General features: G+C 39.7%; 1 protein-coding gene across 1 annotated transcript in view; it reads left to right on the top strand.

The window, feature by feature from the left end:
- strn4 (striatin, calmodulin binding protein 4) overlaps positions 1 to 24,988 on the top strand; it is a 58,373-nt gene that overhangs the window by 3,138 nt on the left and 30,247 nt on the right. The window contains exons 2-4 of the mRNA XM_057838515.1: positions 24,366 to 24,469; positions 24,610 to 24,686; positions 24,826 to 24,904. Coding sequence (XP_057694498.1) covers positions 24,366 to 24,469; positions 24,610 to 24,686; positions 24,826 to 24,904 — 260 coding nt within the window. The remainder of the gene's footprint in view (positions 1 to 24,365; positions 24,470 to 24,609; positions 24,687 to 24,825; positions 24,905 to 24,988) is intronic.

Here is a 24,988-nt window from a genome sequence, read left to right as displayed (position 1 = left end):
TATAGAATGGGGACTGGAGTTTTTTATTTACTGTTATTTTTGTATATTTGTTTACTGTTATATGTTAAACTTGATACTGAAATAGTAGTTTGGTTTAGCCTGAGAGGATTTTTGAACAATTTTGGAACTAATGTACAAAACAAATTAAAAAAAAAAAAAAAAGGAGTGGGGTGCATTAATAATCGTTTTATAATCGAATCGAAGCCTCTGAATCGTAATCGTAATCGAATCGTTAGGTGCCCAAAGATTCCCAGCTCTATGCCGGTCTGACACCTACTGAGATTGCAGCAAATCTGAGAATATCCAGATGTGCAGTCTACAAAGTTAAAAAGAAGCTGAAAGATATTGGAACAGCCTCACGAAAACCTGGGTCTGGAAGTGCCGATCTGTGCGGACCAAAAAGTTGATTGACAAGGTGATATGTGGCCACCCCAGAGTCCAGATCTCAATCCCCTGGATTATAGCATATGGGCAACTGTGGAGGACAGTGCCTGTAAGAAGCCACAAACTTCTGTGGCAGCCCTGGAGAGGTCCATTGTTAGATCTTGGGAAAAGATGACAGCATCCTACATAAAGAAGCGTTCCGCAGGCGCCTGGAGGCTGTTGTGACACTTAAGGGAGGACACATTGAAAAATAGAGTGTACTGTACATGTTCTTTACAATAATGTATAATTTGTGATTCAATTCTAATTCTAAGATGAATAAACATGGCATTTAAGTTGTATTATGGCAGTGTAAACTTTTTTTGGGGTCACCGTGTATAAGACATGTTTTTTTCTCACTCCCCCCCAACTCCCCCCCCCCCCCAAAGTGATTTAAAAAATGTATATAAATAAATGGTTTTAAGCACTTCAAATTTCATAATTATGATAAGTTTTAAACATAACTGTCCAACCAAATCATTTTTGAACAAGAATAAAGTACTGTAGCAGATAAATGCTTCGCTTTACTAAATGCTTCTGTTTATCTACTTTAGCTGTGACCGTTGAAGTGACATGTAGAAATTTCAAACTCCTCATGATCACTTCTGGCATTTAAATGTCTCCAACGTCCCCACAGTACACAACTTACAACTGTTTAACAAGTTAAACGATGATTGACAGACGCCCGTGTGAAGTCTGCTTCTTTGGCCAGATCAAAGCCATTGTTGTGCCGCAGTGACTGATCAAAAGGCTGGGAGAGGGAGGGTAGGAGGCTGTGCGCAGACCAGAAAGTGAGGCGTATGTGGATCAAAAAAAAGAAAAACTATCGCACGTGCTTGCGATGGGACTATTGCGCACACGCACATCGCGATGGCGATGTTTAAACGATATATCGTTCAGGCTTAGTAGCTGTAACAGGTAAACATGATGTGTTGACAGACAATTGGGCGGCACCAGTCGGGAGGAAGGAGTTGTGACGTCACGTGGGTAGGGTCTATAGTAGTACCTCTACATACGTAGTTAATTCGTGCCAGAACCTTGTTTGTAAGTCGAAAAAGTCGTATGTCGAGCAGGATTTTCCCATAAGAATACATTATAATTCCATTAATTTGTTCCACAGCCGGAAACCTACACCAATTTCTTAATACCGTAATTTTCGGACTATAAGCCGCTACTTTTTGCCCTCATTTTGACTCCTGCGGCTTATAGTCCAGTGCGGCTTATTTGTTGATTTATTTAGGTTAATAGGTAACGCTTTATTTGACAGTGGCGTCATAAGACTGTCATAAGACCGTCATAAGTATGGCCACACACTGTCATGAGCCATAGACTTCATAATACTTGACATGACACGGGAAAAGGGGCCGATCCGGTGGGGGGGGGCTATTTTCAAAAACTATAATTATGACATGACACTACCATGGGCATTACTGAATGCTTATGACAGATGCCATTAAATGTCATCCGGCATATTATGTCATTATGTCCAGCTGGGATCTTTTACATCCATTCAAAGTGAGATAATTTGCCTAATGACACTAAATGACATCTGTTATAAGTATTCATGCTCATGACAGTGTCATAATTATGATTGTCTTATGATAGTCTTATGGTGCCATTGTCAAATAAAGTGTTACCAAACACCAAAATTATCAATTAATAAAACAACTGGAACAATTCCTGAAGAAATAGCACAGTACATGAATTTTGATGGCTATTTGCATTTGTAGCGCTGCAATGCAGGCTAGGAGGCATGTTGGTCGACAACAATGTTGACAGCAGGTGGCAGCAGAGTTTGACCGTCTCCCCCAAGAGAGAAGTGATGGGCAAATGAGGCTTCATGAAGCAATGACGCTCTGCAGCCAATTGGTTCAAAGCTTCATGGTGGTTCATTTGGTCTTATGACAGTCTCATGATGCTGCTGTCGAATAAAGTGTTACCGATTAATATTTTTGGGGGACTAAATGTCCCATAATACAGTGAGGACAACTGCGGCCTATAGTCCAGTGCGGCTTATCTATGAACAAATGTCGTTTTCGTGTCAAATTTAATGCGTGGCGGCTGATAGTCCAGGATTTACGGAACTGCTGGCACTATTCTCGCTGTCGGCGTGATGTCACGATGACGTCATCTCGCATAGCAACGTGTCGCCATTTTGAGAGGGGGGCACACACAGGTAAACATCTGTAGACAAACGTTGTCTGAAATTCATATATTTCAGCTGTGTTTAGCGTCTTTTTTTTGTAAAAATGTCTTAAGCATGACTTATTATTCTCACGAATCGCTGCCGACAGACGCGAAGAGGCGATACAACTTAAAATTAGCGTGTATTGGCCTGCAAATCTGCCCATACAAAGTCCAGCTGATAGCTGGATAAAGAATCCAATGGAATTGCCTGCAGTGGAGTTCGGAAACATCTACAACTACCTCATAAAGTCACCCAGTAAGTTGACTTTTATCAGTTACGTGGAATATGTACTGTGTGGAACTAAGAAAACTGGTAGTATATACCGAGTGATTATTTCTGCTGTAACCTGTAATTCGCCTCCAAGCGTTATTTAGCCGTGAACACGTCACGGCACAATAACCAATTCCCACCAGGCCAATAATATAACGATTGACCGATCAGAGCAGTTCATGGCAAAAGTAAAATAACGCTTTGCGAGTTGTCGGTTCCGTTAATAATAACCACTGCCTAGTCTATTGAATCTTAGCAGCTAATTGGGGCCAAAAAATCAATTAAAGTTTACTCACCAGTAATAAAATGTCGGCTGCAAACGTAAATGTGCCTGTTCCACGGAACAGTCTTCTTTTACTGTTCCTCGATTGATTGCTTTCAGCTTGTCCTTTTCTTCTCACGAGGGTGAATGAAAAACTTCAAATGCGGCTCCGTACTCTTCCTTGTGTTACAACCTGCAACACGGCAACTTTTAGTCATTCCGACGGAAAAAAAGACCGCAAATAAGACAAAAGTTCAATGCTTTTGTACTACAATGCACGACAGAACAACTGCTTGTGACTCGTGTTTTGCCCCCATTTCAATATAGCGACACTTTATTGTGGCTGGTGACGCCATTTATGCCCGGATGTCCGACTGCGAGAATTGCAAATGTCAGTTACAAATAGCAAAAAAAATGCCTTATAAATTAAAAAAGGAATAATAAAATAATAATAATACCTGTAATAATGTAACGAATCAGGCTCTAATGTGGCGGACGTGTTTTGCGTACTGTACCTGAATGCACTGCGTCGCTGACGTGACAGCGAGAGGGAGACGTGTGGTTGAGTTCTACTTTCTCTCTTAATGTTTTGTTGAGAACACCGTCAACTGCGGCGGACAGAAGGCGTGTTGTGTTGCACAAGTTCTGAAATAAATGATAAAAACCTGACAAAGCTGGCGATTTCTTTGGCGATATAACCACAATAGTAATTGTCATCTTAACTTATGAAGACTGGCGAACGGAGGTCAGAGGAGGACTGTGGAGATATACTCATTCTACAGCCGTATTGTTGAGCCAGTTTACGGATGCGCACCCCACGCTCATATTTTTCTATCATTTCCATCCTCATTTCAATGGTAAGCATCATCTTTTTCCTTTTTTTCACCACCTGCACTAAACTTCTTAGAACCCATGCTGATTTCTCTCACAAGAAAACCACTGTGCGTGCGTCTGCGGCGCTGTCATGTCGTCGTATTTCGAGCATGTCGTCGGATGTACAAAAAAATGGCGAGTCAAATTTTACGTCGGATGTCGAAAAGAACATGTGTCGAAGCGATCGTATTGTCGAGGTACCACTGTGTTTCTTTAACGGAAAAATAATATTCATTTTGGGGATTATAGCATTTTATCTTATTCCAGGTTTAGCAACACTTGTAAACAAACGAGTCTTTCATAACAGATACAGTTATGTAGTGGAAAATTTCAGTAGCAACTCGTTGGTTCTTTTATTAATCAAGACTATTACGACTACGAAAATACGGATTCCATTTTACGAGCTGTCTGACATACAGGCTTAAAATAAGTATTAAACAATTTCCTATCTTAATATTTTAGCATGGATCACCAATAGAAAACCAAGTCACAAATATTGCACAAACATTACAATCAATTCTTTCCACTGGTTGTACAAGTGTTTAATATCGCCATAAATTGGAACACAGTCAAAATCAATGCGATAAGAGAGTTCCTAACATTGTAAAGCATTATCATGATCCACTTTACAATTCATCCAAGATCCTTATGTTAACTTGAGCCCTGGTGCTATTTGATGTTTATGGTCATCGAAGTTAGTGTGTGATGATGAAACATAAACACAATCTTTCACATATTTACATAATAACAAAAAAAAAATCCCACTATGAGGTTTGGGGATCTTGAGCATCAGGGGCAAGGTCTCAGGCCCCATACAGCACCCTTTTGGAAGTGTAACAGGTGCAAGCGGATCGTGTGCTTGCCGGGGAAACCTCGCTTCAGATGCCTTCAAGAGAGCGCACTTGCTACATAAAAACTCCTCGTTAAATTGATCGGTCGCTAACTCATTCCATGGTAATTCTAAAGAGGTGAATTAATGAGTCAAGGAATCAGTTCATTCTTTTTGTATAACCCTGTAAAACCTCTGAGTGGTTAAAGCATGAGCCATGTTAGTCACCTTGATGTGCTTAATATGAATATAAAGTATCTATTTACACAACACATTTCAGGAAATCACTGTGTAATGTCGTATCTGTTCATTGGACTGATATTGTCCAATCAAACTGTCAGGGGGGGCGGGTCCTTTATCTTTACGGCAGTAGCAACAACAACAATAATGGAAGTAGTGGTGCTAGTTTTTTGTTGGAAAAAAATACAAGACAAAAAGTCTGCAGTGTTGGTCTGACTGCTTCAGAGAGGATGACTTGTGCTGTAGAGGTCATGTTTACATAATTTTATTACCACCAGCATGCAGCTAACGTAACAGGGGTCCACATTGACAATAAGAAATTTTGAAGTTCACTGGCCCCACTATCAAAACCACTGGCCCTGGTCAGTGCGTCAGTTATTGATCCCAATAATGACAAAAAAGAACAATTTGCTTGAATAACATGAATAACATTTTTTTTTGCAGTAGATTTAATTGAAAGTGCAGCAAAACGGTGCAAAAAATGAATCTCGTGCAAATAATCTATTCCAATTCCATAATAGTATATAATGTACAAACAGGAGGCGTAGCCTAACTCATGCAGCCGGTGGAGTGCTGTCACCCTACACAGATTTTGGGTGCATTTGTCACATGACCAGGAAGTCCTTGCGCTAAAATGATGTTTAGAATTTTTATTATTTTTGTGTAACGTCTGCGTGTAACAAACTGGCGTGTAGCGTCAGCATTTACCCGTTTTCAACATTACGGCATGCACCAACTCGGAACACTAATAACTACAGGTGGGAATCTTTGGGCACCTAACGATTCGATTACGTTTCAGAGGCTACGATTCGATTATAAATCGATTATTGATGACAAACCCCCCCCATTAGCTGCTTTTAATGTTTTGTACATTAGTTACAAAAACTGTTTAAAAAAAAAAAAAAAAAAAAAAAAGCCTCGCAGGCTTAAATAAACGACTATTTCATTATCAAGTTTGTGAATCAACCGTTAAAGTTGTTAAAATTGCTCCCGTTTTTCCATAATTTCCCTTTTGTCTACTTTCGACATGTGAAAATTTAAAAACTATTTTAAAGATTGATTCAAGTCAATATTTTACCGATTTAGGAGTATTTTAGATAAAAAGTTAATTAGGTTCGCTTGGAAGGTTTGCTACAACAGCCTTGCAGGGAAGTCTACGGCTTTAAGATGGCAGCCGTTTACTTACGCCCGCATCTAGCTTTCTGTACACGTGCTGCTAACGCGACCGAGTCAATCTTGCATCTAGTCCTATATAAATATGATATCTACCGTAACATTTTGTGGACGTACTTTGTAGCAGCTGTCGGCAGCAGTCAGGTATGTTGTTGTTTTTTATCTCGCGGCATGAGTTGAGCTAGAGCCGTGAGTTGAGCATTGGCATTACCCGAGGGGCCGGGTAATGACAAGCATGATGTTTAGCTACTCTCGCTCCGTTCCTCATTCTGCCCCAAAGACCGCGCGGCGCGCTGAGTGTGTTTTACTTCCGCTTTACTTGACATATTTCAATAGTCAGAATTTGGATGTTTGTGAATCGTTCTCGAATCTTCCACGGCCGCATCGTGAATAATCTAAGAATCGGAAATTTCGCACACCTCTACTAATAACCCAACCAGAAACCTGAATGAACCCAAATCGACCATACTGACTACTTACACATATTCTATTGTTTTCGGAAAGCAAACACACATCCACTAAAAAATCTTGGGCACTTCAGGGGGAGGTGGGCCCACAGAAAAGCCCTGTGCCTGGGCGAAGCTTTCGTTTCTTCGCCTTAACGCCCTCTGGAAGTCTCTCTCGGCTCGGTTGTCGTAGCAACAATTTAGAAGTCAAAGAGATGACTAAGGCAGTTATGTCTAACGATTTTCCAGCTAAAACGTCATAATAATATTATTCTCCGATGTCATGTGGATGAATTATCATGTTATGTTCATACCAAAGGTTTCATATCACCCCCCCCCCAAAACAAAAAAAAAAAAATCACACAATATAGACTTTTCATTTTGCAGGGTACCTGTGGGTTCTTAAAAATTATTACATTTAGTGATCTTGAAAAAGTTTCTATAAAATGCATTGAATTTCATCCAGTTTTAAAGTGCGTATGAAAGGATAAAAAAGTCTTAAATAGCATTACTATGTGAATTAGAAACATATTTTGCGACGATTTGACTATATACAACAATTTGGCAAAGCACAGATGACGAGAAATTAGTCTTTTAATCCGCCGTTTAGCCACACCTACTATTATAGTGCTCTACCGTCCCCAACAGGTGGATGACGTCGGCATGGTAATGGTTTCATCTGATTTACAATTCAGCCAATTGAGGGGGAATTATTCAGAACGAGAAAATTGCTACGAAGAGAGCCGCAAATTGTCATTGTTTCAGTCTCTCTACTCCAATAGTTTTACAGGATATTCTTTTTATTGAAGTTTTTTTCTCCAATTGCTAAATAAATAACATGGTCATGACAAATAATTCTTATGCTAAATGGAATATGAAATAATAAAAATGCATTTATTCAGCACGACATGGAAAAAAATTACTCCATAATGGTCAAAACCGTCAACTTCACCTTTACTGTCGCACCTCCTGAACGATGTTTTATGCCACTGTCGTTAGTCAGGCTTTTGTCATTTCCCTGCCCCGGCTTCAGAGAATGTAAACAAACCAAGAGGCGTGACAGCTAGCCGACATGCTAACCCGAACTGAGTGACGTCTCAAAGTCTTATTTTCGCTTTTCGAAGTGAAAAATCACACAAAACTACCCCGGATCATGTCAAACGGGTGCGGTGTTGTCGATTGTCTTCGCCGATCGGCAACTTGCCCGGCGGTGAGCAAGTTACAGCTCGTTTCCTTGCTATGGACAGGAGAGCTCGCCAGGGAAGCAGCTGGAGAGTACCGCCGGACAAACCGGCCGACGTCGGAGGAGCGCGTAGCTGCCACATGGTCAACACAAATATGGCGTAACATAACGCTTTACCACACGGTGCAGACGTAAACAGAAAGGGTCTTGCAGTTGTTTTGCAGCTAACATGGCAAGATATGTCTGAGGAGAACTTCTCTACATGTCAGTTGATGATCAAGTAAATAGTCCTTTATTTAAAGAAAGTTTGTAGTGTTTACTTTGTAATCGCTGTATTCACGGCCATTTTTAACGCAATGTTGCAATTTATGATCGGGTGGAAAATTTGACAGAACACCGGGCACACTAAGAGGGCAATAGGCCGAGTATAGTGCTCTCCCGGTTGGGGGGGGGGGAGTCAAGAATCTGTATTGGACAAGGTGATGATGCTGGAACTTTTGTTTGGTGCTGTTCCAGTGAGACTTTAAATGGCTTCAAATTACCTAATTGCCTGGCATTGACTGCCACTGACAGCCATGGACGTTCAATCCGTTTGAAGTGGAAGGGATGGCAGTGAATGAACAAATGTTCATTCGCTGCCACCCTCCCAGTTCAAATGGATTGGACGTCTACTAGTGATAAACTAATTCCAATTCACACTAGAAGCTTGTTTTTCTGTTAATTAGTTGTTTGTAGAATATCCTAGAATGATTTCCTGACCAATCTATCGATAATCGTTGTATCGTCAGATCATCGTTATCGTGAGCTTTGTATCACAAATCGTATCGTATCGTGAGGTACCAAGAGGTTCCCACTCCTACTGCTAATGATAAGGACAGTTTGAGATGATGGATGGATTTGTATGAGGCAGAATATTGTGAAACTCCTAATAGTTTTAGGGAAGCGCGAATCCAAGTAAAAATTACCTTGTAAGCAATAGGGAAAAAGTACCCAAAGCAGGACCCAGGTATGACCTCCATGATGTGTGTGATGTGTGTGAGATACCGAGAGTTGTTAAGAGGTTTAGGTTAAAAAATGGTTCAGAGCATATACAAAATGTTTAAGTCTGTCTTTCTAGTGTTATTCCAATGCCGCTTATAAATATAAAATAACCCAAACATTTGGCAACGCATTGTTACTTAACACTTTTACTCAACCCGCGTCTCTGCCTTCCACTCCTATCTACGCGTTTATAAATAGAAGCCTGCTGAAATATAGATGAACAATAAAGCTGTGCGAGACGCTGTTAGAAATAGGCAAAGGCTGTGTCCACCGCGGCCTATCGCAGATTTTGTAAAAGCGTGGGTTTTTGAGTACATTTGGCACAGTCTTCTAAGATGACCTCGCCTCCATTTAATCGCCCGATGGCCGCACGCCTCTGACTCCAGAGCGCTCAACATGCCAGTTAGTGTGCTCCTATAGGGCCTTACGTATTTACTGCCCACTCACGTCACCAGCTCATGACATTAATGCTTTGTAAAATAAGAATCCTCGCTTCCTGTCATACGTCGGCGCCATCTATCATCTTACAGCAGTGTGACTTCTCGTGGGAAATTCTTTTTGAGGTCTTGACAGGAAAACCCTGGTCCTTTTTTATGTGGAAGGCCACCTGTGGTTGTATGTCTACACTGTCAAGGCAGGAATGACGGCCCCCCTCACACTTGATCAGGTGGGGTGTCCCACAGGAGACAGGTGCCACTTGTGTTGCCAAAGATAATCAGCTCTCTCTTTTCAAACCAAAAATTAGTATTCCCTCTGATTTTAAGAGACAGCAGTTGGTCCTTAGCTTATAGCACGTGTCAGTTTGAAAATACAAACTTGTTTTATACTTATGGCCAAGAAATACAAAGTATTTAACCAAATACAAATATTTCATTGAATCATGACTTGACTACTGCATTAGCAATGATTAGTGGTACACTTCAGCGTCATGGGATTTGAAAGATATTAATTTCATATTATCTACAGTGGGGCAAATAAGTATTTAGTCAACCACTAATTGTGCAAGTTCTCCCACTTAAAAGTATTAGCGAGGCCTGTAATTGTCAACATGGGTAAACCTCAACTATGAGAGACAGAATGTGGGGAAAACCCCCCAGAAAAACACATTGTTTGATTTTTAAAGAATTTATTCGCAAATCATGTTGGAAAATAAGTATTTGGTCAATACCAAAAGTTCATCTCAATACTTTGTTATGCACCCTTTGTTAGCAATAACTGAGGCCAAACGTTTTCTGTAACTCGTCACAAGCTTTTCACACACTGTTGCTGGTATTTTGGCACGTTCCTCCATGCAGATCTCCTCTAGAGCAGTGATATTTTGGGGCTGTCGTTGGGCAACATGGACTTTCAACTCCCTCTGCAGATTTTCTATAAGGTTGAGATCTGGAGACTGGCTAGGCCACTCCAAGACCTTCAAATGCTTCTTACGAAGCAACTCCTTTGTTGCCCTGGCTGTGTGTTTGGGATCGTTGTCATGCTGAAAGACCCAGCAATGTCTCATCTTCAATGCCCTTGCTGATGGAAGGAGATTTTCACTCAAAATATCTCGATACATGGCCCCATGCATTCTTTCCTTTACACGATGAGTCTTCCTGGTCCCTTTGCAGAAAAACAGATGTTTCCACCCCCATGCTTCACAGTGGGTATGGTGTTCTTCAGGAGCAATTCTGTATTCTTTCTCCTCCAAACACGAGAACCTGTGTTTCTATTAGGGCTGCAGCTTATTTTAGTAGTCAATTAATGGATGAACTAGTTAGTTCGAATAATCGAGTAATCGGATAAGGAACATGAAAAATTAAAATACCTGAGCTGAGCCTCAAACGGTATTAAAAAATTAAAAAATAAAAAGAGGATCCACGTACAACAAAAGAACACTTGCATAGCAAAAGTCCGCTTGCGTAAATGCTATAATTTTTTTTTTTTTTTTTTTACAATGCTCTTAGCAAATGGTTCAGACACATTCCCAGAAAAAGAGATACATATACCTATAAACTAAATTATGAATGCATAAAAAAAACATTAGCTCAAAGAAAAACTTAACAGAGAACAGTTGGATTCAGCCATGTGAAAAGAGGGTAGTGTATCCACCCTAATCAATAAAACTAAGTGCAAACACTTTTAAAATAAAGCATTTAAACGCCACTTTAATTAAACGAATACTCGAAGCAATAAAATTTAATTCGAATATTTTTTGCGAATCGAATACTCGAGTTAATCGATTAATCGTTGCAGCACTAGTTTCTATCAAAAAGTTCTATTTTGGTTTCATCTGACCATAACACATTCTCCCAGTCCTCTTCTGGATCATCCAAATGCTGGATGATCCTGGGCGTGTACTTTCTTCAGCAGGGGGACACGTCTGGCAGTGCAGGATTTGAGTCCCTGGCGGCGCCTTGTGTTACTGATAGTAGCTTTGTTACTGTGGTCCCAGCTTTCTGTAGGTCATTCACTAGGTCCCCCCATGTGATTCTGGGATTTTTGCTCACGGTTCTTGTTATCATTTTGACGCCAAGAGGTGAGATCTTGCATGGAGCCCCAGATCGAGGGAGATTATCAGTGGTCTTGTATGTCTTCCATTTTCTAATAATTGCTCCCGCAGTTCATTTCTTTACGCCAAGCGTTTTACCTATTGCAGATTCTGTCTTCCCAGCCCGGTGCAGGTCTACAACTTTGTCTCTGGTGTCCTTCGACAGCTCTTTTCGTCTTGGCCATAGTGGAGTTTGGAGTGTGACTGACTGAGGTTGTGGACAGGTGTCTTTTATACCGATAATGAGCTAAAACAGGTGCCATTAATACAGGTAACAAATGGAGCCTCGTTAGACTTTGTTAGACCTCTTTGACAGCCAGAAATCTTGCTTGTTTGTAGGTGGCCAAATACTTATTTTCCACTCTAATTTGGAAATAAATTCTTTAAAAATCAAACAATATGATTTTCTTTTATTTTTTTCCATATTCTGTCTCTCATGGTTGAGGTTTACCCATGTTGACAATTAAAGGCCTCTCTAATCTTTTCAAGTAGGAGAACTTGCACAATTGGTGGTTGACTAAATATTTATTTGCCCCACTGTATGTAAAAATTGAATTCCACGTGAATCGAAGAATGTTTTTGTTGTTGTTTTTTTTCTTTGTTGATAATATTTTTTTTTTTACAACTGATCTGGGGTGTTCTAGTAAGGTACTGTTAAAACAAATTGTGTATTGATGTTTGTTTAAAGCAACACTTGGTAACTTTTCAGTTTTGGTCGATTTTACCGATGCAGGTGGACAAAAGCGGTAGTGTTTTGGCTTAAGGAAGACTGCGTTTCCCATGAGGACCAGCGCACAGTGTCGTAAAATCCGGAAACCCTGGTCGCTTGCAGATTGATTGAATAACCGATTGGAGGATATCTGTTTCCAGCACCTGTGTGAAGGATGAATAGTAATGAAGTAATGAATCCAGTTTTGGCTAAACAATAGCATTTGACGATGGTGCAAATTAGAAACTATTGGTTTTGTACAATATTCCCCCACTGGCCCTCAAACCCCGATATATTATTGTATTCATTTAATACCGTTTAATCCAGGCTAAAGGGGTTTATCTGTGAATGATGAAGATTGCTGTATATACAGGGGTGCACATAAGTGGTTGCATGCGCGCATGCGTACTGGACGTAGACAAACGCGCTGGCCCTCAACGGCTTCCATACGCTTTTGCGTACCGATGGCTGACCACTGTATTTGCGGCGGACACGAGAAAATCACTTCTCAAAATGTCAAAGAGGCAGGCCCCACTGAGTAATTATTTCCGTGTTCCCCTACCCCTGTCAAAAGACAGACAGACGACAGAGACATCACCGAAGCTACCGAAAAAAAGGACTTTTGCTGAAAAGTGTCTGCAGGAGGTACCATGGCTAGAAGCAAATGATGCTCGCGCGGAAATGTGGTACAAAATTTGCCGTGAGAATCTCAATGTCGCTGATAAGAGCAGCGCATTTTATGTAGGGTCAAAGAATTTCAGCCATCCAAACTTTGAAAAGCACGTAAAAAACAGCATGTGGCAATTAAGCATACTATCGATGTCAGACAGGACCCCACTCGCCCTATGGACAAGAGGCGGAATAAAGTTGAAGAACAGCGCCATGCATTGACAAACGTGTTTTTGCTCGCATTTCACAAAGCTAAACATGAACGTTCAATGAGCTCTTATGAGGAGGACATCCCACTTTTACAAAGGCTTGGAGTTAATGTGGGAGCCGCATAATGCCCTTTATTTTGAATTGGTGCTTTTATGTTTATTTCTTTACATTTCACGTCAAAGTACTGGCAATTTTGTTGTGCCAGTTGATGTTAATCAAGCATTAATTGTTAATATAATTAATTAAAGGTAATTGGCTCTAAGTAAAGCTTGTCATCATTGTATCGCATCAGGCGGGTCGGCTCTCAAGCTCAATGAGGACCAAGTCACATCTCCAGGTCCTCCTCTGAGAACCTGGGCAAAAAAAATATGTGCACCCCTGTGTATATAAAAGGGATACAGAAGGCCATGTCTCGGCATACTTGCTGCTTTTATGAAGAAAAACATAATAATCGCACATCCTGCAATAGGACTATTGCGCATGCGCACATCACGATGGCGATATTCAAACGATATATTGTGCAGGCCTATCCCAAATGTTATGAAAATATTTTATAAAGATTGAAAAGTTACCTAGTATTGCTTTAAATAAATAAAAAATACAACAAAAAACACTAAAACTGCTTGTGCCCAAAAGTTCAAGCTAACGATCTCTACCTTTCATGTCCTTTAGGTGTTTATGCACATTTTTTAAACTGTTACCCACAAATCTTTCCACCCAACCATCTTTTATTCTGCTAGCGCTCTATAGCATTACAATTATCTATTGATACCACTTAAGTTTAACTACTGTCGAATACACGTGATATGCCTTTTCAGTTTTTATTTATATTATTGCAAGTGACAGATATATTTTTTATGGGCCATAAGCTGCCACTTCCCATTTAGCTTGGCTCATAAAGTCCCTGGGTGCACATCAGTAATTAATAAGATTGTGCTCCCAGCTATGACACACAAACGACAGCCGTATATAGTGCACCATTGCAGTGGCACCTTCGGCCTACACTCCTCTTCTATATGTTTATTTACATCACTCTCTCTCTTAGTCCTAGTATAGATGATTCCCTTTTTATTACATTGCTACATATGCTTCAGTAAAGTACAGTGGCCCAGAAAAGTTCAGCGTTCTATTTTTTGGGATCGTGAATGCTCACTTAGGGATGCGAGGATGAGTGGATGAGGAGATGGCACGTGGCCAGCAGAGGAGGAAATGTGTGCTTGACACCTTTTTTTTTAAATTTATTTATTTATTTTTAACTTTTGCCTATTCTGAACCTTGCTCGAGCCAGCAGCTGAGGGTCACGTGGAGGAAATCCCTCCCACAGGAAGGAGAGATCAGGTGGCAGAAGGGCTTTGCTTGCATCAGGGCTCTTTTGTACTTGAGTCAGTTGTTTGTTTATCGTCACGACACAAAGAAAATGACCCAAGGCTCAAGCCAGGCTGTTCGAAAACTCCCAGAATGCAAAGAGGTCATTTCTGCTTCAGTATGAGTTCGCTTGAAACATCTGAGTAAATTGATATTTTTTGAAAATGTGTTGTCACTTAGCACTCATTTCAAGTACCAATGCTTTATTTCTTCTTGATGTCGAAGTAACCACCAACTGAACTGGCTCGTGTTCTACACATTAAGCAAGAACAGGCACGTCCCAATGTTAACCGGAATCTGGAAAAGGCGTCGAAGGAAAGAACAGGATGACGTCTTTTCGTCGCCATATCATTTCATTCCATAATGACTTAAACATAATGGCATTTCTTACAGCTGTTTGATTTTGTTTTTGATATTATGTTTCTCCCTGTCATTCTTATTGTGTTCGTTTACCAACCTTGCTCCTAGCCTCCTAAGGTTAAGGTTATGAACCCTTTTGGCTGCTTTGAAAGGTGCATTGTGACCTCACAACATTGTGAGCAAGCAGGATTTGGCTTGTTTCTGCATGTGTTGATTGGTGTGCAAGTGGTGGCCTAATAACATTTAGGAAAAAACTAACAAACTACTCCTCTTCCATTTCTACTACATAAATTAGCTCATTGATATAGCTAGAATAGCTAATTTAGCCTCACTGCAATCATTGGCTACAGTGATTAGTAGTGTCCTCCAAGTTCCTAGATAAATCCCTGCGGACATGTCTGGCCTAAAACAAATTCATGGTTGTCTGCGTGTGATTACGTTGCCAGTGTTTACTAGCTGGCTTGAACAGTTATCAACAAAAGTCTGCGATAAGCATGTAAAATCACATTGCATTAATCGGGATTACACGGCAGCCTCATCAGCAAGGTTGGCTCGGCAGATAATCCAGCACGCCAGCGCACGTTGTTACATGACTGTGTGTGTGTGTGTGTGTTGTGAGATTGACTGCCCACTCAAGTAGACCAAGTGCCTGTCTCATGAGACGTTGTTCTTCTTCTTCTTCTTCCATCCACGTTTAGATACAGAAAGGATTGTAAAACTATTCATTCCAAGCGCTGTCAAATGTGCATTTGTCTTGCTTGCTGTGGATCCCTAATCTGTTGGCGAAGGATGTGTCTTTTCTTTTTTTTATTAGAGATGTCATCATCAATTTTTATGGCACACTGTAGCAGAAATGTAGACATTCGCCATAGATATAAACCTTCTGTATATGCCTAAAATTACGCAGTGATGCAGAAGTGTGTGTGTGTGTGTGTGTTTGTGTGTCTATGTAGTATATCAGAAATCCATTATTTTTTACAATCCGAAGTAGTGCTTTAAAATATGATGTGTAAGATGTATATGTATATCACCATAGCGATATAAAACTTTCAACATTTTCCATGTCTCTTATTATAATCGCCATAAATAGACCTGTACCTGCAACTTACCTTTTGGACAGCAGATGGCAACCAATTTGCACTGACTTGCTACATTGATGGGATTCCCTATGCCTTAGTAGTGCCAGCCAATTGGCTTCCCCTGCTAACCGGACATGAGTAATGCATGCAAGTCTTTTTAAAAAAGCAACACATATCATCCTCTTTTAACAGAAATATTTTTTTCTGCTTTTGGTGAGAAACATCCCTTTTTGGCAAGAGCAATTTCTGTTCTACTTTTTCCTCCTGGTGGAAGGTCTATTTTTTTCATTTGGTAGATTAAATGCATGTGTAATCATAGAACAAAATATTCTGTGGGTCTTGAATATAAGTCAAAAAGTATGGGTGTGACAATATATTGGAATGGTGATGTATCACGATATTTTGTATCCCTAAAGTTGATCGATACGCTCTTGTCAAGAATTGACATAGTTTTAAAAGGTGTATCCGTTGACAAAAAAGAAGTAACAGGTTGCTACCTAAATCTTCCACTAGAATAATGTCTATACTAGCTCAATGGCTGCCACTGACATCCAATTCATATTTATACTCATAATGGATTGGGCGTTAACTGCTGTCAATGGCACTCAAACATGGTCACTTCCGGAATTTTGGGGCATTTACAGGTCATTTTCTGTTATTATGCGTCACTTCCTATTCATATGGGGACATTTCCGAGGCACTTCCTGTTCAGTAAACCAAAGTTAACAGGATGCTACCCTTAAATGCCCCAAAATCAACAGGTAGTGACACAGAAATGCCCCAAAATCAAAAGAAAGCAATAGAAAATCAACAAAAGACATGAAACGCCTCAAAATGAACTCACTGGCTGCCATTGACGGCTATTGACATCCAACCTGTTTGAAGTAGCAGCTAGAGGTGTGCGAAATTTACGTTTCTTAGATTATTCGTGATTCGGCTGTGGAAGATTTGAGAACGATTCACAAACATCCAAATTCTTATTATTGAAATATGCTAAGTAAAGCGGAACTAAAACACAGTCTGCGCGGTCTTCAGGACGCAATGAGGAATGGACCGAAAGTAAACGTCATGCTCAACTCATGCCGCTAAATAAATAAATAAAAAAAAAAAATAAAATAAATACCTTAATGCGGCTGACAACTACAAACTCCCACATAATGCTACAGTAGATATCACATGTATATACTAGTAGAACTAGATGCGAGATGAAAGACTCAGCGGCGTTAGCCCATGTATAGAAAACGAGATGCGAAATGTCATACTCGCCAGCGTTAGTCAGCAGCCGCCATCTTAAAGCAGTAGACTTCTCTGGAAGGCTGTTGTAGCGAACCCTCCGAGCGAACCTAAATACCTTTTTATCTAAAATACTCCGAGATTCAAGTCAAGATTTTGCCAATTTTATCTTTAAATGATGAAACAATTTTAAAACCTTCACATGTCGAAAATAGACCAAAGGGAATTTATGGAATAACGGGAGCAATTTCAACAGCTTTATCGGTGGATTCACAACATTGAATTAATAGAATGTAGTTTAAAGCTGCTGCTACAGAATGGCGACTGGAGTATTTTATTTACTGTTTTGAACTGTTAACTTGATACTGAAATAGTAGTTTGTTTAAGCCTGAGAGGAGTTTTGTACAATTTTTGTAACTAATGTACAAAACATTATAGAGTCTACCCACGCACCACGTGTTCGCTGTAGGGTTCCGCCCACTTGTCCGTCATTTTGACTCTGTATTTGCATTGTTTTCAATTGATGGCGCAATTTAAAATGCATTTCATGGAAGACCCGGTTCTTTCTGATGCCGCAAACTCACTGGATCTGTTGCATAAAAGGCGTTATGAGGAAAAGCTTCGTTCTATACAGTCGCCAGATCCATATTTGATGCCCAAATCGATGTTTTTCGACCCACTGTCTTCGCCCTGTCTGCCTGACATCTGCTACGCTGATATTTAAAATGATCTTGTCCACACAAAATCAGCCTATTCTCACGAAAAACTTCAAGAGCTTGGACGCTTATAAATACTTCGTTGCTGGTTGGGTGAAACAGGTCCTCGTTTGGCAGGAATCTATCTTGTGCTTGGAAAGGTGAGTTACGAAATTTTCTTTTGTTATTGCTAACATCCACTGTCAAGTCTAATGTATTTCATGTCGTTTGTCAATGGAGTTAAGGCTTTTAATGTTTATATGGTTTAGCGATAGCACGCACTACATACATACGTGTATGTTGTCGGCGATTAGCCTAGCAATGATCTTAATTGTGGTTATTTGTCAGCCCCGTAGACGAGGCCAGTTTCCCTCACTTGGTACCAGCTAAATATTATTCAAAAAATAACGATGGTGGAAGAAAGGGAAGTCACAAACATCTTGAATTTGAAACTATGTCGTACTACGTCGTATGTTGTCGGCGATTAGCCTAGCAATGATCTTAATTGTGGTTATTTGTCAGCCCCGTAGACGAGGCCAGTTTCTTTTACTTGGTACCAGCTAAATATTATTCAAAAAATAACGATGGTGGAAGAAAGGGAAGTCACAAACATCTTGAATTTGAAACTATGTCGTACTACGTCGTATGTTGTCGGCGATTAGCCTCGCAATGATCTTAATTGTGGTTATTTGTCAGCCCCGTAGACGAGGCCAGTTTCTTTCACTTGGTACCAGCTAAATATTATTCAAAAAATAACGATGGTGGAAGAAAGGGAAGTCACAAACATCTTGAATTTGAAACTATGTCGTACTACGTCGTATGTTGTCGGCGATTAGCCTAGCAATGATCTTAATTGTGGTTGTCAGGCCAAAACCCTTTAAATATATATTAAATGCATCTTACCGGATATAAAATGACTACTACATAGTCTGTGGTGATTTTTTGGTGTCCAATTTTCACGTCGAATTGCAGCCGTCCATTTCGCTCTTCTATTTGGATCCCTCGGAATACGGTAAAATTTCAAGTCTCTCCTTCCATCTTCTCTGTTAGTGCAACCAACAGCCACACACGCCTTCACCATTTTGATTATTAATGTTAAGGAGCAGAAAAACACGCCGTAAATAGGAGAAATGTACGTAGCCGTAATAGGTTAACACTATGTTTTGACGGACAAGTGGGCGGAACCCTACGCGAACACGTGGTACGTGGGTAGACTCTATAGGCAGTTAATAGTTGGGAGTGGGGGGGCATTAATAATCAATTAATAATCGAATCGTAGCCTCTGAATCCTAATCGAATCTTTAGATGCCTCCCAACCTCTAATGGCAGCGAATGAACAAATGTTCATTCACTGCCACCCTCCCAGTTCAAATAGACTGGACGTATACTAGTGATAAATTCATTTCAATTCACAGCTGTTTATTAGTTGTATTATACAGTATCGGAGAATGATTTCTCACCTATGTATCGTTAATTGTTGTATCGCCAGATTGTGATATCATCGTTATCATTAGCCTTGTATCATATTGTATCGTGAGCTACCCAGAGGTTCTCACCCCTAGTAAGGAGTGGTGGCAGTCAATGGGTGAGCTGCATGGGGTCTTTGCCTACGCTTGACTCTCAACTCGAGGAGCAGTAGTAACTAGGGCTGCAGTTATCGAATATTTTAGTAATCGAGTAATCGACTGAAAATTCTATCGATTAATCGAGTAATCGGATAAAACATTTTTTTTAGGTAAAGAGAAATTATAAATATACATGAGAAAAAAAGACATTTAATCCAATATTGAACCATTTTCAGTCAATCAATGTCTTTATTTTCGATGTACATTGTTGAAAACAGCCAACAATTGCATCTCAGATGTGACTAGAAAAAAAATCGCTGCTTTCACTCAAAAAACTTCTAGATCTTATTAAAAAAAAAAAACCATTTCTTACCTAAAAATGTAATTACGCTTGATAACACACATCACTTTAAAGCTACGTGTTTTTCCCACGTTTCAATTGAATTTCCATTACTGTCAAGCTATTTTTAAGTTCTAGTTAAGTTTTAAGTTAGTCTGAACCAGACATGTCCAAAGTCCGGCCCGGGGGCCAAATGCAGCCTGTGGTCAAATTTCTTCCAGCCCCCAGCTTCTGTCATAAAATCAATAACGTCGGGCTGGCACACAGACTTAATAAATTGGTCAGCAGTACTGCTACCAGCATATGAAGTAGCTTACACACTAAATGCTTCTCCTCATTTACCCACTAAAAGGAAGCAGCACTCTAAGCAATATTACCCCGTGTGACCCTTTACTTCCAATTTTCTAAAATGGCGATAATCAACAAAAAAAAAGAAAGTTGGCTTCAAGAATAGGTGGAAATTTGACTATTTCTTCAGTAAAATATCCAACAACTGTGTCTACCTCATTTGCAAAAAGCCAGTCACTGTTTTTAACCCTTTATTGCCAATTGTATCACATTTGATACACCTAAAATGTCATGATTTTGAGAGTAATTCAGAATCTTTTTGGAAAAAAAAAAGATGGATGCAACACGTGCATCTGCATATTCCATGAGAAAAAAAAAACTGGATTTAGCTAGGGTTGTAGATGTTAGAGTGCAGTTATTACACAAATTCATTTTTACATTTCTTTTTACAAATTTGGAAAAAAAGGTTTCATTAGGACCTTATTTTTCCAATTCTGGGATTCTCTGATAATTGCTTCATGTTGCAAGTCTTTAAGGGTTAAAGAGTTCAATGTGAGGAGATATTATCAAACAACACACGCTGACATGTACGGCAAGATTACAGGGAAGAAACTCAGCGAGAAATTGAAGCAACTTGAAGCTAGTTTAATTTCACAGCAGCAGTATTTCGCAAGAGCCCGTGAGTCAAATGAGAACGCCAAAAAGGCTAGTTGCGAGATTGTTGAAATTATTCATTTAAAAAAATAATAAAGCAAATGTAACACACAGAATGGCTTGATAAAATTTGCTTAAATATATTGTTCTACGTAAAGCAGTGCTTCTCAATTATTTTCTGTTACGCCCCCCCAAGGAAGACGTAAATGTTTCGCGCCCCCCCCCCCAACTCTCTGCCGCCACTGTAAATAGTATCATTCGTCTATATTACTATTATAAGTACGCCTCAGCCTAACATTGTGTCCTTTTTTTTCTATTAAAGAAAAAAAGTAACATAGATCAACTTATAATAAAGTATAACTTTTTTAACATTGTGTTGCTTGTAACAGAAAAGACTTAATGCGCATCAATTTGCCTGAAGTTAAAAAAAAAAAAAAAGTCACATCCAAACTGTAAAAATACACTCAAGGTACATTTTTGACCATTTGATACTGAAAAATAAAATGTAATAAAATCAGTAAATAATAACAAATTCAAATTGATTAGAAACATTTACTCTTCAGGACAACATGCCAAAAAATTTGACCGAAAAAAAACAAAACTGAATAGAAGGGGGGAAAAAGGTCTCTAGACAGAAGGAAAGTTTTTATTTTCGCTGATTCACCACAGTGCTCACTGGTTTACTGATATAACACTGACAAAGCGGGACGATTGTGACAATTGGCAATATTCGGCACATTTTCGCTGAAAAACAATCAAGCGGCATATCAATGAGATTGAGGTCTAATGTCTTTAAGTGGCGTCTTAACTGATTTGGCTTCTCCGCTATAATCATTTTTAGACTCAGTAAACAGTGGTCTTTCCTCATTTCCCACTATATTAAAAGTCAAAGGCAAACGGCCCGAAAAAAGCGCATTCTCGGCGGCCGAGGGAGAACCGTAGGTGAGGGCGGTGGTCGTGACGATCCCAAGCCGAAAACGGCACTTCTCGGCCGGACACGTGAGAAAGACAGTGGGTCGCTGCGTGAGTCCAGCTCTGCATGAGTCTCTTCCGTGTGCTCTTGCTTACTTCAAAAATACTGCACGCACTTTGAAAATGAGAGCGCCACTGCCACCCACGGAGTGGATGTGCAAGTACACTTTATTCTAGTACGGCAAAAAAAAAAAAAAAGCATGTTCCCCGAGGTCACTCGCGCCCCCCCTGGCATCGCTCTGCGCCCCCCTGGGGGGGCGCGCCCCACCATTTGAGAAGTACTGACGTAAAGGACGTCAGCCAAGGTCGGCCCCCCACATTTTTACCACACCAAATCTGGGCCCCCTTTGCAAAAAGTTTGGACACCCCTGGTCTAAACTGTAAGTACTGATAGGATTTTGAGTTTTTGCGGTGTTCAAAATAAATGTATGATACCTTCTGTATTGGAGCATATTAGGGACCAGTGCTACTTGGTGTTTTATTCAGCTATGACTACTGAGCTAAAACTGACAGTTAGCTTTATTATGTTTTAATTTTACACCCTCATCACTCTACAGCGCTGTGTTTTTACATATTAATTAAAGCCTGTATGTAAGACACGTTAGCCACGCATCGACAGTGGTCATAATCAATAGAAACCTAGCCCTCCGAAGGGCTAACGTTAAGTGAGCGAGTGACAGTAACATTATATTTATAATTAGCGCCGAGAAGTCTACTGCTTAAAGATGGCGGCTGTTTACTAATGCTGCCCAGACGTGGTCGAGTCTGTCATTTCGCATCTAGTCCTAAATGCATGCGATATGTATGAGACGCATCGGACACTACCTGCTACCACATTAGCATCATGCGGGCGTAGTTTTTAGCAACGTCTGCGTAGTTTGTAGCGGCTGTTGGCTGCAGTAAGGTTTTTTTAAAAAATTTTATTGCTTCTTCCTCTACGCACTTGACGTCAGCGTGCTGTCCCGCATTTAAAGTAGTCCGGGCAAAACGTGATGCTTAGAGCTGGCAAAATTAAACGATTCCTCGAGGTAAATAAAATTACTCAGGTCAGTTTTTAAACTCGAGTTGCTCGAGTATTTGTTTCACCTCTAGTAGTAACGCAGGTTCGAGCTTGACCGTGCCTCATGACCATTGTCACACATATATTCCAAGATACAATAATTTGCTGGATTTAGTGTGAGATGAGTAATATAACCAACGGTACGCGTACATTGTTTTGGAAATTTAGTATAGTATTTGTCTTGTTTGGAGTCTTTTTGTTGTTGTGTGAGTGTTTTGAAGGGCTGAGATGCTAGTCTGCAAAATAAAAAGGTTCCCGGCCAAATATTCAGACTGTTCCTCTGAGGCAGCGCATACATTTTCCACCAAAATGAATGTTAATGTTTGAGACATTAAACTCGTGAGGCCTTGCACATTGTACAGTATTCCCTCAATACCATCAAGGTTTTCTTTTATTGTTTGACACATGTTGAATCCATGACCGCTTCTTTCCTCGCGGTATGCATTTTATCTGTTCCCTGAGGAAGGAAATGGATGGAAAATGAAAAAGGAAGCGCATAAAGGAAGGATGTGTTTTAACTGCGCTCGGCCATTTGAATCTGGCCAGTGTTCTTGTTTTTCCTCCTCTCATGCAGCTGCGCACTGAGTGCTTGGTTAGAACAAGTTTAAAAATAAAAGGCCATCTTCCACAAGCCTCTACTTAACATGTTCTCTTGTGAGTTCACATAAATCTTGTTTGCCATCTTTGTCTTTCTGTTTACACCCTCAACTAAGTTATCAAATACCGCACTTAACATAAAGTAATTGACACAGTGCTTGTTATTTATTCATTTCTTCATTGCAAATGCACTTGTGGTTTCCATAGTTGTAAATAGACTTGAGAACCATACACTATTTAGATGTACTCTTACAATTTATTGAGATGCGATATTTTTTGTTTAAATATTTTTTTTAAATCTCAACAAAATTCTACGTATTTTTAAATTAAACTATTGAAAGTACAGAACATTTCAAAGCAAAAGAATTATATACATATATAAAGTAGAGCATTTTAAAATGATATCAGATACTATCAACATTGGTTTTTCATCATCGGTTTTGGGCCAATATGCATGTTGCCTTCAAAGTGAATGTAGAAGCCTTCTACCTTTGTACAAGGGCTGGTCATAGCTTAGCACAGCAGTTATGCTTACTGACGATTAGATGTCTCCAAACTAAGATGCTTGGGATTTGTTACATGAACACACCATTTGCATTCATAGAGCAAAAATGAACTGAACAATAAATTATTGAAAATATCCAAAGCCATACTATGTTACGTCCACGATGCCTATATCGGTACCAGATTTTTGGAGTTGGACAATATCGAGATGCCTGTATTTGCTTATAAAATCATTATCAGACTACGCTAATAAATCTTATGAATATGACCACTACATGATGTTGAATATTACATTATATACTTCATTTCTTTTTACTTTACTGGAGATGCAGAGAGTCTTAAGCTGACCAGTAACTGATTTTATTGCTCACAAGTCCAGGCGGAAAAAATATGCATCCATTAACATTACTTTAAATATTTACTCCATCTCATTTGGTCAAAATTAAAACTTTTTTTTTTTTTCTTTTCTTTTTTTTTTTTTTTGTGTGGGAAAGACAGACTTTTTGATGCAGCACTTGCATTGGATTTAATTAAATATTTCAAGTGTACTTTGATATGTTATTTTATGGTATGCTGCTGCCGCTTGAATTGATGTTTGCTGTGTTTTCAGGCTCAGGTAGCATTCCTTCAAGGTGAGCGTAAAGGACAGGAAAATATGAAACAAGACCTAGTAAGACGGATTAAAATGTTGGAATACGCTCTAAAACAAGAAAGGTGAGTCCACTAAAACTCTGTATTCACACAGTTTAATGTTCTAATCAGGATTTTTAAGATTTTGAGAAGCTAATTACACTAGAGTTTGGCATTGATTCTCTTGTAATAGGGCCCTCTTGTGGTCTTTTTTATGTGTGCAGGGCCAAACACCAGAAGCTGAAGACAGGAAATGATCTAAGTCCAGGTGACAAGAAGCCAGAGATGGAAGCAGAACCAAGTATGTTGACGTCCTTATCTTCTGTTCTATTTTAAAATCATCCTCCTTATCTATAGTTGCACCCTCTATTGGTCCTATACTTTTTTTAAACACTGCTTTAGTACATTGTGATTTATCCACTCAATCTCTGTCTCCACAGTTCCCAATGGCCCAGCTGAGTCAGATTCTGAGCCAGCCAATCAGATGTCATGGAAGGAGGGACGTCAGCTACTACGCAAGTAAGTCTTATCATTAGACCATCTCATCTCGTTTATAGTTGAAAGCAGCTGTCTACATACACTAAATAAAACAGGGTTTTTTTT

Source organism: Corythoichthys intestinalis, chromosome 6, assembly GCF_030265065.1.
Source record: "Corythoichthys intestinalis isolate RoL2023-P3 chromosome 6, ASM3026506v1, whole genome shotgun sequence".
In the NCBI taxonomy this organism is placed as follows: domain Eukaryota; kingdom Metazoa; phylum Chordata; class Actinopteri; order Syngnathiformes; family Syngnathidae; genus Corythoichthys; species Corythoichthys intestinalis.
This window is presented reverse-complemented; position numbering and strand designations above follow the sequence as displayed.